Here is a 13896-nt window from a genome sequence, read left to right as displayed (position 1 = left end):
AAGTTAGATTTTATGCTGTAGTTGTCTAATTTCGACAACATAAAGACATGCTAAAGTATATCATTGTAAGAATGGAAGGGCAGGGGTCTTGCTGACGTATGTACAGTTTGTGAAACCCTTGTAATTTTCATACATTTTTTATAAAATGTATTTGTGTATTTCAAAATTAAGAACATACTGAATAGTGGCAATGTGGAAAGAGAACAAAATTAATCTGGATCTGCATTCTGTGCAGAATCATTTGCACCTTTCTTTTTCACAGTTTAGAGCTTTAATTTCCTTAGCCATTTTTAAAATCTATTTTGTAGAAATGCACCTCTTTTTATAAGGCCTGGTTCAAAAGTACCCATTTGTTTCACACTACAATGCAGCTTTTTAGAAAAAAAACTGAAAAAAGTGACACTGAGGATATTAAACGGAAGACTAATTGGGGAAAAATGCTGGAAATAATATAAAGCCAAATAAGAATGGGCATGATAGAATTGATAAGAAATGCTTACTCTTTGTTATTCCCTTGATTGCACTGTGCAAATTAATTTTATTTGATTTTGGTACTGTTGCAAATGCAACATTTATTCAGTTAATTTTATTTTTTAAATATTAAGGTAACTTCTTGTTCTAAGACATCAGAAGACTGATTTCCCGATTCCCAACCCTTCCTGGCTGGGAATTGTGAGACATGAAGGTTTTTTCTTTAAAAGGGCAATTTCTCCACTTCATTTGATGTCAGATTACTGACGGCATCACCATTGTTCCCAATCATTGACCTTTATCCCAGCTTAAGTCCGCGAATTAGACACAGCTCTCAAAATCAAGTTTTAAATATGTTCTGTTAATGAAATGAGAACATTTTAATCTTAGTTTCTGAAAATATCTGCTGGGCGTAACATTGGTCAGGCATAGTGTTATGCTTCTGATATATAGATGCATACAGTATATCATTTATAATTAGGATTAAGGTCATATTAAGATCAGAAACTGAGAATGGGTGGAAGATACTGCATGTGAAAATATGGAAAGAATTTTATATCTAGTTGATCTTTTATGTTTTAAGTTAAAATGTGTTTTCCATATTAATTTTCTGTAATTTAATTAAAACAAATATGGTAAATGAAATAGTATAGTGGTTCCTGACTGTGATATTCACAGTGTGATACAAAGCCACACAAATAGGATTCTGCTTCAGAAAAGCAGATTAAGTTTGAAATAAATGTTGCATGCAAAAATGGTCTCGTATTTTATTACTAGCAGTATACTGTATATGTATAAAATACACATAAGAAACCTGTCATAAGTTCTGAGCATAGTGCAATACAATTTCAACATTCTTGCACAGGAGCACTAAGATGTAGTGGGTTATTGTCATAGTGGAAGGAAAATGCCAACAGTGCATGCTGTAGATTTTTTTTTCTGCATGATGTGATGACACTTTTCCCAGTACCTCCCTTTAGCTGCTTACCAGTGAAGATTGTCCCTTTTGGAATTCAGTGAGGAAAATTCCTCAAACACTTCTAAAAGCACCCTCTTCAAAATATGTCCACCATCAGTTTCTCAACTAAAGGCTGCACCCAAAATATATTTTGAGCTTCATATCTTCTTGAATCTTCAGTAGCAGCCATTTTTTTCAGATCTTCATAGTGTCATTTCCGTTTCCTATATACAGTATACTGATGTGTCTGCCGGCAGTTTCAGCAGCAGTACGGGTGGCAGATCTGAAACAATCTCGCAGATGGACCAGTCTGATGTGTCGGTCCTGCTCTGGTGTGGTCACTCGAGGGCGACCAGATTTTGGATGGTCATCTGTCCAGCTGGGCTGCTGAAATCTTCTCTGCAGTTGGACACAGTGGAGCGGCTCTCTCCATAGTGTCTGGCAACGCTGGCACATGACATACTAGCCTGCAACATGCCAATGGCCCTCTCCTTTGCTTCTGGTGACATTTGAGGCATTATAGAAAGCACAGATAAAAAGTATGGCCTTTTTCTTGCAGTGACCTAAGCTTTGAATTAAGGCTTTTTTAAAGGTGACCTGATCAGGCATTGTTCCACCTGGACCTTATTAGGTAAAAGTGCACCTAATGAGCTTTTGTGTGATTGGCAAGTTGCAATGCCCCACTGCACAAGCTGTATTGCTGGTCAGAGGGCTTAAAACAAATTGTACATAATTAATACAATAATTGTACAACTTTTTGTACATAAGTACATAATTATAACTATAGTATTCTCATTCCAGAAAATGTTGCGTTTCTTTTTTCCATCAGTATATATAGAAATGGTGTTCTGGGCTGATTGTAATTAGTGTTTATCACAGAAACCCTCACAGAATCTGACTGGAAACTTCAAGTTAGCAAAAATGATTAAGTATTATTTAAACAATGCTTGAGAGTGAGGAGCCATGGCGAACACCAGTCAGAGTCGACACCCCATCTGAAGGGGTGGAGGCACCAATGTGAGGTCAGTAAAAAAAAACAAAAGACAGAAAAGACTGCTTGCACAGTGGCGTCCAGACTGAACTAACGACGTCCAATCTGGGGGAAAAGCAACCCCTCGCCACAGCAGCAGCTAGACTGGACTGCCCCTGTTTATTGGGGTCCAGTCTGGTGAAAAACCACTGTGGACCCCGCTAAATAGGGATAGTCCAGATTGGAAGAAAAACGAGCAAGGCCAAAAACAAAAGAAAACTCAACCTGCCCTGGTGAATCCTCACAGCAGAACAGGAGAGGAAAAACTCAAACTGTCCTGGTGGGGATACATGGAGGAACAGGAGAAAAGACTCAGCCTACCCTGGATACACAGCAGGACAGGAGAAAAGAAGAAGAAAATAAAGCAAAAAAGCGGCCTTAATGCTTGCGTCACAATCTCCTCAGGGACTGTCTCTGGAATATTCTCCCTTCGTGGGGGTTACTCATCCCTCCGGGGTGGTGCTCAGTGTGTCTTAAAGGGCCCCCACAGCTCCAGCTTATCCAAAATTAGCCATGGCAGCTGTGGTTGCCAAGTCAAGGCATTGTCCTTAATCCAGGGCTCTGCCTCCACACTGAACACGCACGCCCCCAGCAAATTTATTTAATAAATTGTAACATTCCAGTGCAAATAGTTCAGCACAGTAGAGTATTATACATTATGTTTCTTACATGGTCACACAACTATAAAGTAAAAGATGGATCAGTTCTGAGATTGAATGGCTCCGTTCCTCCAAATGCACAATGTGAGGGACTGGTCTTCTCTTGTTTGTGACCTTTTCCCATTTCTGTTTGCTTTAACCTCCAGATTGTGTGTTTGAGAACCGCGTGTTTGTGGATGGGGAAGAGTTCCCCAGCCCCGTGAGCCAGTGTCAGACATGCGTGTGCTCTGGGGGCCGAGTGAGCTGTGAGAACAGAGACTGCCCAAGGCCTTCCTGTTCCTACCCCCTGCCTGGCTCCTGCTGCCAGAGCAACTGCAATGGTAGGGTAAATGCAAGTCCTTCCATCCACCTTCACCTCTTTCTCATGTACAGCAGGGATCTGAGAAGTCAAAACGCAGCTCGGCAAAGGTCTGAAGAGAGTTTGTCCACACAACAGATGTTTACCTCTCTTCCTTACCATTTACAGATCTTATCCAAAGTTTAAATCTTTATTATAAAATATAATTTAGAAAATGACATTATGATTACATACTGTATGGGTGCGGACCCCTGGACCTTTTTATGTATGACTTATTTTTATTTTTGTAGCATTTTCTTCAAATTCATAAAATAATTCCCAATGAAACCTTCATTGGACTTTTCTTCTTTTTAGTAAATTTCCATCCCAATTGTTAAAATCTTGAACCTATTTAGCTCACTGAAGACTGAAGCACCCTCCCTGAAAATAAATGAGTATCATAAACAGATCAGTCTGCATTCTCAAATTCAAGATTTATTATTTAGTTGAAACAGAAGATATTTTATGCTGTGTGTATGGCCTGATTACCTGATATGATCTGATATGTTCTGAGCATCTGAAATGATATCCTTTAGTGAACATACTGTATACACATGTTGAAGACCATTCCTAAATATTCTAGATTTCTTTTCTGGGAGTGCGTTACATCAAAGGATGCTTTTCTGGGTTTTACATGCATTTAAAAGACCATGTCCATAGTTAAAATCCTGTGAAAAGTGCTCTTGCTAAAGGAGTGGTGCTGTATATAGACAGTGTGACAGGGCCAATCACTTTCTTAGACTAACCAACTTAAAAATACCCTATCACCCACAAGCAGAATCTCATGAGTCCCATTTAATTGTAGAAACTTACAGTATGTCACTTCCTATTTTAACACATGTATTAAAGAAAAAAATAAGTATCAGGAAAAGATGCAGTAAAAATATGTTCAATCTATATTATATTGCAGGTTGCAACTATGCTGGGAAAGAATATCCAAATGGAATGGAGTTTCCTCATCCTTTTGACCAGTGCAGAACCTGTCATTGCATTGTGAGTATGGCCAAGTATTAATACTTCTGAAATGTTAAGAAAAAACAAGATAATCGTTTTAAATATAGGTAATGGGAGATAATTATACAAAATATAGACATAATTATTTAGAACAAGGCCTTTTGCAGCCACAGAGACCTTTCGCATTTGTAAATGTGTTTTTTTTAAACATGTTATAAAGGGATTTGTATGTGCTTTCTCAGTAGAATTATTGTGTAAGCAAAGAATTTAACTTGTTCTGTATTTTCTTAATTGTAGGATTCTTCAGACTTGCTTAGAATTTCACATCATTTCACATTTTTTTACACTTTGTCATGCTCTGAGCATAACATTAGCACTTGTATTCTGATCCCTGCTGTGAAGGCAAGACTGTCACTAACAGCTTCCATGCAAAAACCATAATGTGGCAAAGAAAAGATTTGTTCCTTTCTCCATTTATGTTGGTTTTGTTCACGTTGTACAGGATGAAGAAAAAATAACTTTTCACGTGACATGGATGTGATAACTAAATGTAGATTAAATCTGTAAAGACTGAATCTGTAAAGGGAAAAAAAACATTTACAGATATTTAAAGGAACATTTGTTTGGAAGTCTTAACAGAATAGTTATGACTGTTTAACTTTTTTATTTTTGTTGGCGTAGTCTTCAGAATTTTTCGGTCTTTAACATTTTGTGTGTTTTGTGTAGAATGGCAATGTTCAGTGTCTGTCTAAGAGGTGTCCTCCACTGCTTTGTGTCAATCCATTCCATGTACCTGAAGAGTGCTGCCCCCAATGTCCAGGTGAGGAAACTGCTATTAAAAAAATATTTTTTTTAACAATCGCAAAGCTGATTAAGGAAACACTAAATAAAAATGTTGTACTATTTTTTTGTGCTTCTACATATGTCACTTTACTTAAGGAGAATTTTACTCCATTATTTCCTCAATAATTCTTTATTTAAATGATTAATTAGGTTAAGAACAAATTCTCATACTCACTGGTGATCTGGCCAATAGGTTTTAAGAGAATCGTGTATTGTTCTTAAGAAACATATTGCCCTTGAATTATTTGATATAGTCTATCAAGTTTATTTTGGCCATTTATAAGTCATGGGAATCTCATTCATTTTTGGGATTACACTGAGTGACATACAGTATAATAAAAAGTAACACACCATAAAGAAGTATATTGTTACATAAATTTTACATGAAGACCTGGGGCCATGTGGCATAGTCATTCTCAGGCGGAGAAGCTGTGTCTTTAATATTGGTTGAAGTGTGTCTCCCCTAATTGTCTTAATACTAAAGATTTTTAAATATTATTTCTCTATTTTAAAAAAAGATACAATGTGTGGTTTGAGTAAAAGAGGATATTTATAGAACTGCTTTCCAGTCGAGGAAAAAAACAAATCGGCATCATGATTGTAGCATTTGGAAATCAGCCATAATCTGGGACTAAAAGGATTTAATTTTTTTAATGTAATTTAACCTCGGGGAAAAAATATCTCTTTAAGGACCAAAACATGGATGTAAATGAGAGCAAACCATACAGCACATGTTGCTCATTTCCCCATTGGTAATACATTGCCTAAGGTTCCCATCCAACCATTTCTTGATGGATTCCGAGAATCTGTTTCAACAATATGGAAAGGTAGTTTGTTCCATGCCCCTAAAACCCTTTTTCTACCGCAAATAAGATGCTTCATAGTTTCAATTCTTAATGTGCTCCCTCTTCCTTAACTTGTACTTGTTCCCTCGGGTCTTATTCTGACTATTGGTCCTGAGGAGCTTCTTTGGTGTGCCTTTGACAGTATCTTCTGAGATTTTAAATACTTCAGTAAAAAAGACCCACTCCTGCATATAACCCCTCTCGTCAAAGACTAAAGATGTTCAGTTCCTTAGTCTTGAAAAAAGGGAACATGTGGGAAATGACTCTTGTGAATGGTGTTTTGATTGTGATCATCATGTACTACTGTATATATGATACAGGAATATCCTAAAGTTTGAAGCATGTTACAGTACATAACATACTCAAAATAAGTGCACCAAAACCTGTTTGATATGTACAGGTCCACACTCTGTGCAGGTGAATTATCTTATCTGAAATTAATTTCATTGTGGAAAGCACATTGTCATTGTATGCTTATGCTTTTTTATGCTTCTTATGCTTTCTTTCTCAAAGCTATTCATTACTCAGTCTTAACTAGCCTGGAGTCTTCACCATAATTAAAAACAGTGTTGTAGTCATAATTCCAATTAGTCTATGTAACTTCATGATTTTGATGGACATGAGTTCAATCAGGAACATAGTTAGGAATCAGGAATTAGTTACTTTTATCTCTTCTATTAATGTTAAGGCTTTAATGAGTCAGATTTGTAACAATTATGATGAATATACAGCTATTCTACCTTTGATCAGTAAGTACAGTGCTTAGTTTTTCTGTACAGTCTAATGATTTTTTTATCTTTAAATCCTGAGTCAGTAAAACTACCAATACAGAAAGGAGAAATAGTGGTTGGTATTCTTTGGCAGTTTTTAATATCCTTCCTCTTTATAATTTCTGAACCCTCTCATCTTTTTCTCAGAACTTTGTATAACCTAGTACCACATTAAAATCTTAATTTTATAAATGCTTAGATAAATAGTAATTTTAGAACTGATTACTACATATGCAAACTAAAGCATTGCGTCTGCTAATCAGCTGATTTAAGCTTATTTCTGGAATGTGAGAACAGTTTCATTGAGGAAGTTGTTCAAGATTTGCCAGTTTATTAATTATCACTCCATGCCTTCTTATGGCTTCATTAGCAGCATGAAGCATCTGCTGCTGTTTCTGCCACTATGACGAGTGTGTTCATCTAAAATGAGGTTCAGCCATGCTTAAACTGATGAAAGAATTATTTACTTTTCTGTATGGTTTGCATTCAATTAACCTCGGCATGCATTTCTGTGAAAATTACAAAGCTATTAAAACATAAACAAATGCCCATGACCATAACGTGTTAGGCAAAGCTAAAGACATTGGGTAGCATTTAGTATTCTGGAGTAAAGAATTGAGCGGATTGTTTTTGCTCACTCCCAGTCCCTCCCGCTGAGTGCCTGTATGCTGGTCAACCCTATAAACACACACAACGATTCTACGATCCCTTGGACAAGTGCCGAATCTGTATGTGCAGTAATGGGACCGTCGCCTGTCACCGTAAAAACTGCGTGCCTGTCCAGTGTGCCAACCCTATCATGCAGGACTGTTGTCGAACATGTGATGGTAAGCCACAAAGTGCAATGAATTAAAATTCCACTTACTCTAGATGAGATGTGTGTCATTCTGAAGGATTTAAGATTATATAATAACATTGTCTGTCGTGGTTTTTAGGAGTATTTGTTTTATTAAATACCATAGGTTTTCAGTCTGTGTTTATGCTACTGTATATCACCCTGCAAATCACAACTGCCAACCCACTGAAGGTCAGCAGATGTGAGCCTGGTCAGGACCTGGATGGGAGATCTCCTGGGAAAAACTAAGATTGCTGCTGGAAGTGGTGTTAGTGAGGCCAGTAGGCGGTGCTCACCCTGCTTTCCATGTGGATCCTAATGTCCCAGTATAGTGACGGGGACACTATACTGTAAAAAGGCGCCATCCTTCAGATGAGACGTAAAACCGAAGTCCTGACTTTCTGTTCTCATTAACAATCCCAGAGTGTTTCTCGAAAAGAGTAGGGGTGTAACCCCGGTGTCCTGGCCAGATTTCCCTTTACCAATCATGGCCTCCTAATAAGCCTGATCTGTAAACTGGATTCATCACTCTTTTCTTCTCCCCACTGATAGCTGGTGTGTGGTGAGTGTACTGGTGTATCATCCAGGTAGATGCTGCACATTGGTGGTGGTGGAGGGGAAACCCCATCTGTAACACACTTTAAGTGGATTGTCCAGAAAAGCGCTATATAAGTGTAAAAGATTATTATTATTGTAATTTGTGCCTGCATTGACATAGCAGGGTATTATTCATATAATTTGAGGTTTATGATAAAATACTAAATCAGTATGTAAATGATGATTATCTGCTTTGTGCAAAAAAGAATAGATGTTGTCAGCCTCATATGGTTTCACCATGCTTTCAGTGTGCTTCACCAGACTTAAAAGATGCTAATACCATGATTTAATATGTTAACTATTTAAAAGAATGTATGATGATTCTTAGTATTGCTTTCATCTGGTGTTTTAAAACATGAGGAAACCCGAGGGAAGGAGAGTAAGAAAATGTAATTATACTTTACAGGATAAATACACATACATAGATAATGATAATATTTTATTTAAACACCAGCAAACATTCCATAAATATCAAGCAATCATTGTATTTCTGTTGAATTAAAATGAAATCATATTTTGCGTAAAAATAGTATAACTTAATGTTTATGAAATGTTTTCCTGTATCTAATATGTATAATATATAATTTTATTTTGTCTACTTTTTCTACTGAATTTGAAATTTGTCTTGAATTTATTAAACATTGGTATATAGTGTGTATGGTAAGTAACCCTGGATAAGGATGTCTGTTAAGTAACTAATAATACAAAAAGTAAAAAAAAATCCAATCCATTTTTCAACTTTGGTCATTTTATAATGCAGACCTGGAATAGATATCAAATTGCTAATAAATCCATTGACCTTTATTGACCTAACATGTGCCTAAAGGTGCCTATATGCCTTGGATAGAAATATAGTAGCGTGTCCAGTGCGCTAATCTAAAAAAACAATGATATTCAGAGAGTGCTGGAATTCTCTAAGTTAGGAGTATTTACCCAATACATGGATGTGTTTATTTCTACTGCCCAAGCAGAAGATTTCAGTTTAAACTTGTCTCTTTTCTTTGGTAGGTTGTCTCTATAATGGGAAGGAGTTTGCTAATGGGGAGCAGTTTGCGGATGTGTCTGATCCCTGTGGGAAGTGTGTTTGCCAGGAAGGTACTGTTTCCTGTGAGAAGAGGCCTTGCCCAGTCATGGAGTGTCCATTTCCAGTGCAAACCCGGTGCTGTCAAGCCTGTGATGGTAAGTTCCCTGAACAGAGAATACTACAGAAGTGTAATTGAAGACAAAACTATTGAAGACCACATACTGTATGTACCATTGTAATAATGAGAGATTATAATATGAAACATATAATTTGTAAGAAAATGAATCTGCATCTCTGTAGTACTGTAAATGACACAGGACTGTTATAGCTCCCAAGGAAAATACATGTTTAATTAAGAAAACATGTGACAATAGCAGCATATCAATCTGTGCATGCAATTAGGCATATTTACTATTTTTAAAACATAGATTTCATTCAAGAATGCAAGATGTTTGGAAAATGACTGCATCAGATGGATGTTAGAGTTAATATACAGACAGATAATGTGTGAATGCATATACTTTGCTGAAGCGTGAGTTATACCTGCGACTTTTTACTTTTGAATACTTAGTTACATTTTCTTTGTTCACCATCAGTTATATAACTGATTGATTCTGAGCCCAATTCCAGAGATGAAGAATTTCATTTGCTCCAAAAGACAGTTTTTTTAGTACTTCTTTAAATATAATTTAGATTATTTAAAAATATATAATTCTATTAAAATAATAAAACAAACCTAGCTTAATGTGTTGAAAATGTGTAAAATCACATGAATTGTATTCAACCTTGATGAATATTAACTTCTAAATTAAATTTGGCTGTGAATATTTTTATGAAAGCCTTCAATGTACAGTATTTGTTATCAGATACAGTTAGGCATGACATGTCTGGACCCATCCTTATGATGTTAGTTTTCAAATAATAACTGGAGTTCTTCAGCACAATGCTTCATTAAGCTTTGAAATACAGACAATTTCAGTGTTTGATATCCGTAAAACCCTTCAGCTTCCAAGCTTATTATCTGTCTACTCTATAAGTTAAATTGCCATCTATTCCATTCTGAACTATACCAATATTATGTCTGCAATTTAGGTGGTGAGTCTAAACTTCAGTGCAGGAAAACAAATGTTTCTTGATGATTGTTTGTTCATGCTTTTTATTGTACTCCTTGATCTGCTGAATGTATACAACTTGGGTTTCTTTTTAGATATTCCAAAGCATTGCCCTTCAAAACAATATTCACCAAGAACACCAGTGTAGGCATCCTCTCACGAAGCACCAATAAATGTAGGGTTTTTGTGCATTTACTGCGACAATTATTAATTGTAGCAGTAAGTCACAAAATGATTCTTTGATGGCTATTAGAAGACCAACCTTGCGGGATAACAGTAACGCACACACACGGATACTAATACACGACAATACATTTATTAATACATGAAATGTGTATAAACATAACAGATCTTATCAGTGAGGGTTAGCAGAATACAAAAGGTATATATTTAATCACGAAGAGTTACAAACCAAAAGGAATATACATTCAGGATACCATTCATTTAGACCGTTTTGTAAACGAACTTGGATTACAACTTCTACACTAGATACTCAAAAGCAAGTACTGTACATCACTCATAGGAATTAAATTGATATCAACTGGCGTTGAGGTAACAATTGAATTCTCGAGCTGTAATGCAGAATGTTGAATACTCATCCAATCTTGAATACACAAAGGAACAGTGGCAGGCTGTTGCTGTGTCCAGTCGGCGTTCTCTGGCCCGGTGCCAGGCAGTGCTGGTTCGACGAGAGAGAAGGAGAGAGGGATTTCTGCTGCGATGTGCTGCTGATGCTCTCTGAAGACCAGCTAGTTAGTGTTGGCTGAAACTAGCAGAGTTTATGCACCTGAGAAAAGTGACTGCGGGTCCAAGCTTCCGGGTCACACTCTTTAGACAGGAAGAAGACTGGTTCGTTCCTGATGTAGCGTTAGTCCTGAATCCTGAGATTCAGCTGTTGACAGTTCTGACCGTAGTTCACTTGTTGATCTGGTGAGTGTTCGCGGTGGATTCACGAGGCTTGCTGCTGGCTAACCTTGGGTGGATCCCTTGGTTACGCTCGGCGACCTCCGTTCTCGACTCTCAGAACAAAGTAAAGTCCTGGTACTTGGACAGACTGGCCGTTACGTGGTTGTCTGAGTTGAGTCTGAGAATGTCCTGGAGGGGCACGGAGGAGTCCTTTCCTGCCTGTTTTAACTGGAGGAACTATGGTCGTTCATTGGTTGAAAGTTTCGTGGGCATTCAAGACCCATGTGGGGTTACCCTGCCCTACCAGTTCCTGATTGGCTGAGGATGAGTAACAATGCACTCTGACCTTAGGGTTGTAAACAACTTGGGATGAGACTCTCCCTTGGAATCTCCCAGACAGTAAGGCGCCAGAGATGACCATTAATTAGGGTGGCTTATGTGTCTCAGCCTTGGGAGTTGTATCTTATCAGGACACTCTATCAGCTAGAAAAACACCTTAAATGTGAACCAAATAGATCCAGCACCACTGTATCTCACTGTATCCAGCACCACTGAGATGAGAGACAGAGACTGGCAAGGGGGCAGCAAACTTAATTCCTGTATTTTTAATAAGACTTGCTGCTACACCAGACTGCAAGTTCATAAATAAATCACATTTGTTGTATTAGAATTGCTCAACAGCCTGCTATGTTCCTCTGTGAAAATGTTTTTATATGACACATTCACTGTAAATAGCTTATAAAGTGGCCTTATGTAATTGTTTTTTGTATTGCTTCAATAAATTGCAAAGAAAGGCTTCACGTATAAAACTGCTTAGGAGTCACAACCATGCTCAAGTCCAGACCATGAGTAAAGTCATTACGAGCAAAGTCACAAAGATTGTTCAGGCTGTGAATGCAAAGAAAACTGGGTATGTTTCATGCTTAAAATGTTGGAATGTTCAGCATGAAACATTTTTTTTTTACAAAAATGCAAATATTACTTTTTTGTGATGGGATATTAGAATTTCTAATGCTGGAGACAGAGAAGTTATAAAACGTATATAATCTAAGACAAGACAGCAGGGTTGCAAAAAATAAAGAAGCGGAATCATCACTGCTTTTGTGTGGATTTCGTTTTGTCTCTGTAGGAACTCTGGTAATGTAGGGAGATTGCATTTTTTGATGAGGCCTGTTAATGTATGGTTAACGAAGGGATCTAGCGCCAGGAGATGAGCACCATTATCAAATGTATGAGCAGTATTTTCTCAGATTTCTACCATTTGTATGCCTTCCAACAGGTTGTAATTACATTGGGGACACATATCTGAATGGACAGGAATTCACAGATTCCTATAACCAGTGCAATCACTGTGTCTGTACGAATGGATTTGTGACATGCAGCCCCAAACCCTGCTATAACCCAGGCTGCACCCATCCCATTACACTCCCTGGGAAATGCTGTCCAGTTTGTGAAGGTAAGCTTAATAATTCCTGTCACAAGAGATCACAGCATAAATTGTTAAAATGTGGTCTGTCGATTCCATACTTGTGTATAGATGCTATAACATATTTTTCACTCTTTGTGACAGTTTTTCCTTGGAAATAAAATAAATTTGATTCAGATATTGAAAACCCTCAATGGCACTGGCAAGCCAACACAATAAACTGGGGGAAATTGTGTGGAAGTGCATTTATAGCCGAGAATAGTAGACACACGGGGTTTTACGATCAAAGTTGTACAGGTCACGTTGTTGAAACTGATACTCTAACTTCTTTCAAGAAATGACGAGATGAAATCCTCTGATTTATTACCTGCTAACTACCAAAAGGTCCTGAAGGACCGAGGAGTGACATCCACTCATTTGAAACCTTCTTACGTTCTTAAATGGTAACAATGTCTCTGCAGTTGCCCTAACGTTTAGATTAAAGGGATTGGTTAATGACAGATGTGTGCATTGGTTTGCAATTTCACAAGGTGCTGTTTAGGCATATTGCTGTTTAAATTCCCTTAGGTTAGATTTGTTGTTTGAATACGGTTGTCACTGCTTTGGAGCTCTGTGCTTTCCCTGAGCAAATCAGAATACTAGAAATGTGTCAATGTTTTTTTATTGCAGTAGATACAGTATCTTGTGAATACATAACAAAAGACCTTTTTTAAAGGTCTTATATGACTGAATAATGTGTGGCTGTGATTGAAAAATGCAGTCCTTAAAATGCAGGTGACATTACTAGGACAACCCAGGACTTTATGGCCAGCATTCCCCAACTTTATTGGGTTGTCTAGTTAAAATACGCTTATGGTGATTTCCTTGTCGTTTTAAGTCTAACAGTGGTATCAGTGAGGGATGAAGCACTCTTCTAGTTGGCTTTACTGTCCTGAAAGGTGTTTTTGAGCTTGTGGTGCAATGTCAAAAGAAAAATTGTTTGATGGGTAGTACAGTTGCAAGAGTTGTCTGCCCTTCCTCACTTTTCACCCTCAGAAAGAATTGGAACTCTTTCGTTGGAGTCATTGTTGTGAACTAAGAGGTAAAAAAAACCCCAACAACAAGCAATCCGAAAATTGCTTGGAAATAA

General features: G+C 37.4%; 1 protein-coding gene across 1 annotated transcript in view; it reads left to right on the top strand.

Moving 5' to 3' along the window:
• The window catches only part of kcp (kielin cysteine rich BMP regulator), a 100093-nt gene that overhangs the window by 61387 nt on the left and 24810 nt on the right, over positions 1-13896 (top strand). Inside the window, exons 24-29 of the mRNA XM_015352251.2 lie at positions 3265-3438; positions 4366-4448; positions 5136-5229; positions 7512-7694; positions 9308-9478; positions 12621-12797. Of these exons, the coding sequence (XP_015207737.2) occupies positions 3265-3438; positions 4366-4448; positions 5136-5229; positions 7512-7694; positions 9308-9478; positions 12621-12797 (882 nt within the window). The remainder of the gene's footprint in view (positions 1-3264; positions 3439-4365; positions 4449-5135; positions 5230-7511; positions 7695-9307; positions 9479-12620; positions 12798-13896) is intronic.

Source organism: Lepisosteus oculatus, chromosome 7, assembly GCF_040954835.1.
Source record: "Lepisosteus oculatus isolate fLepOcu1 chromosome 7, fLepOcu1.hap2, whole genome shotgun sequence".
NCBI lineage: Eukaryota > Metazoa > Chordata > Actinopteri > Semionotiformes > Lepisosteidae > Lepisosteus > Lepisosteus oculatus.
This window is presented reverse-complemented; position numbering and strand designations above follow the sequence as displayed.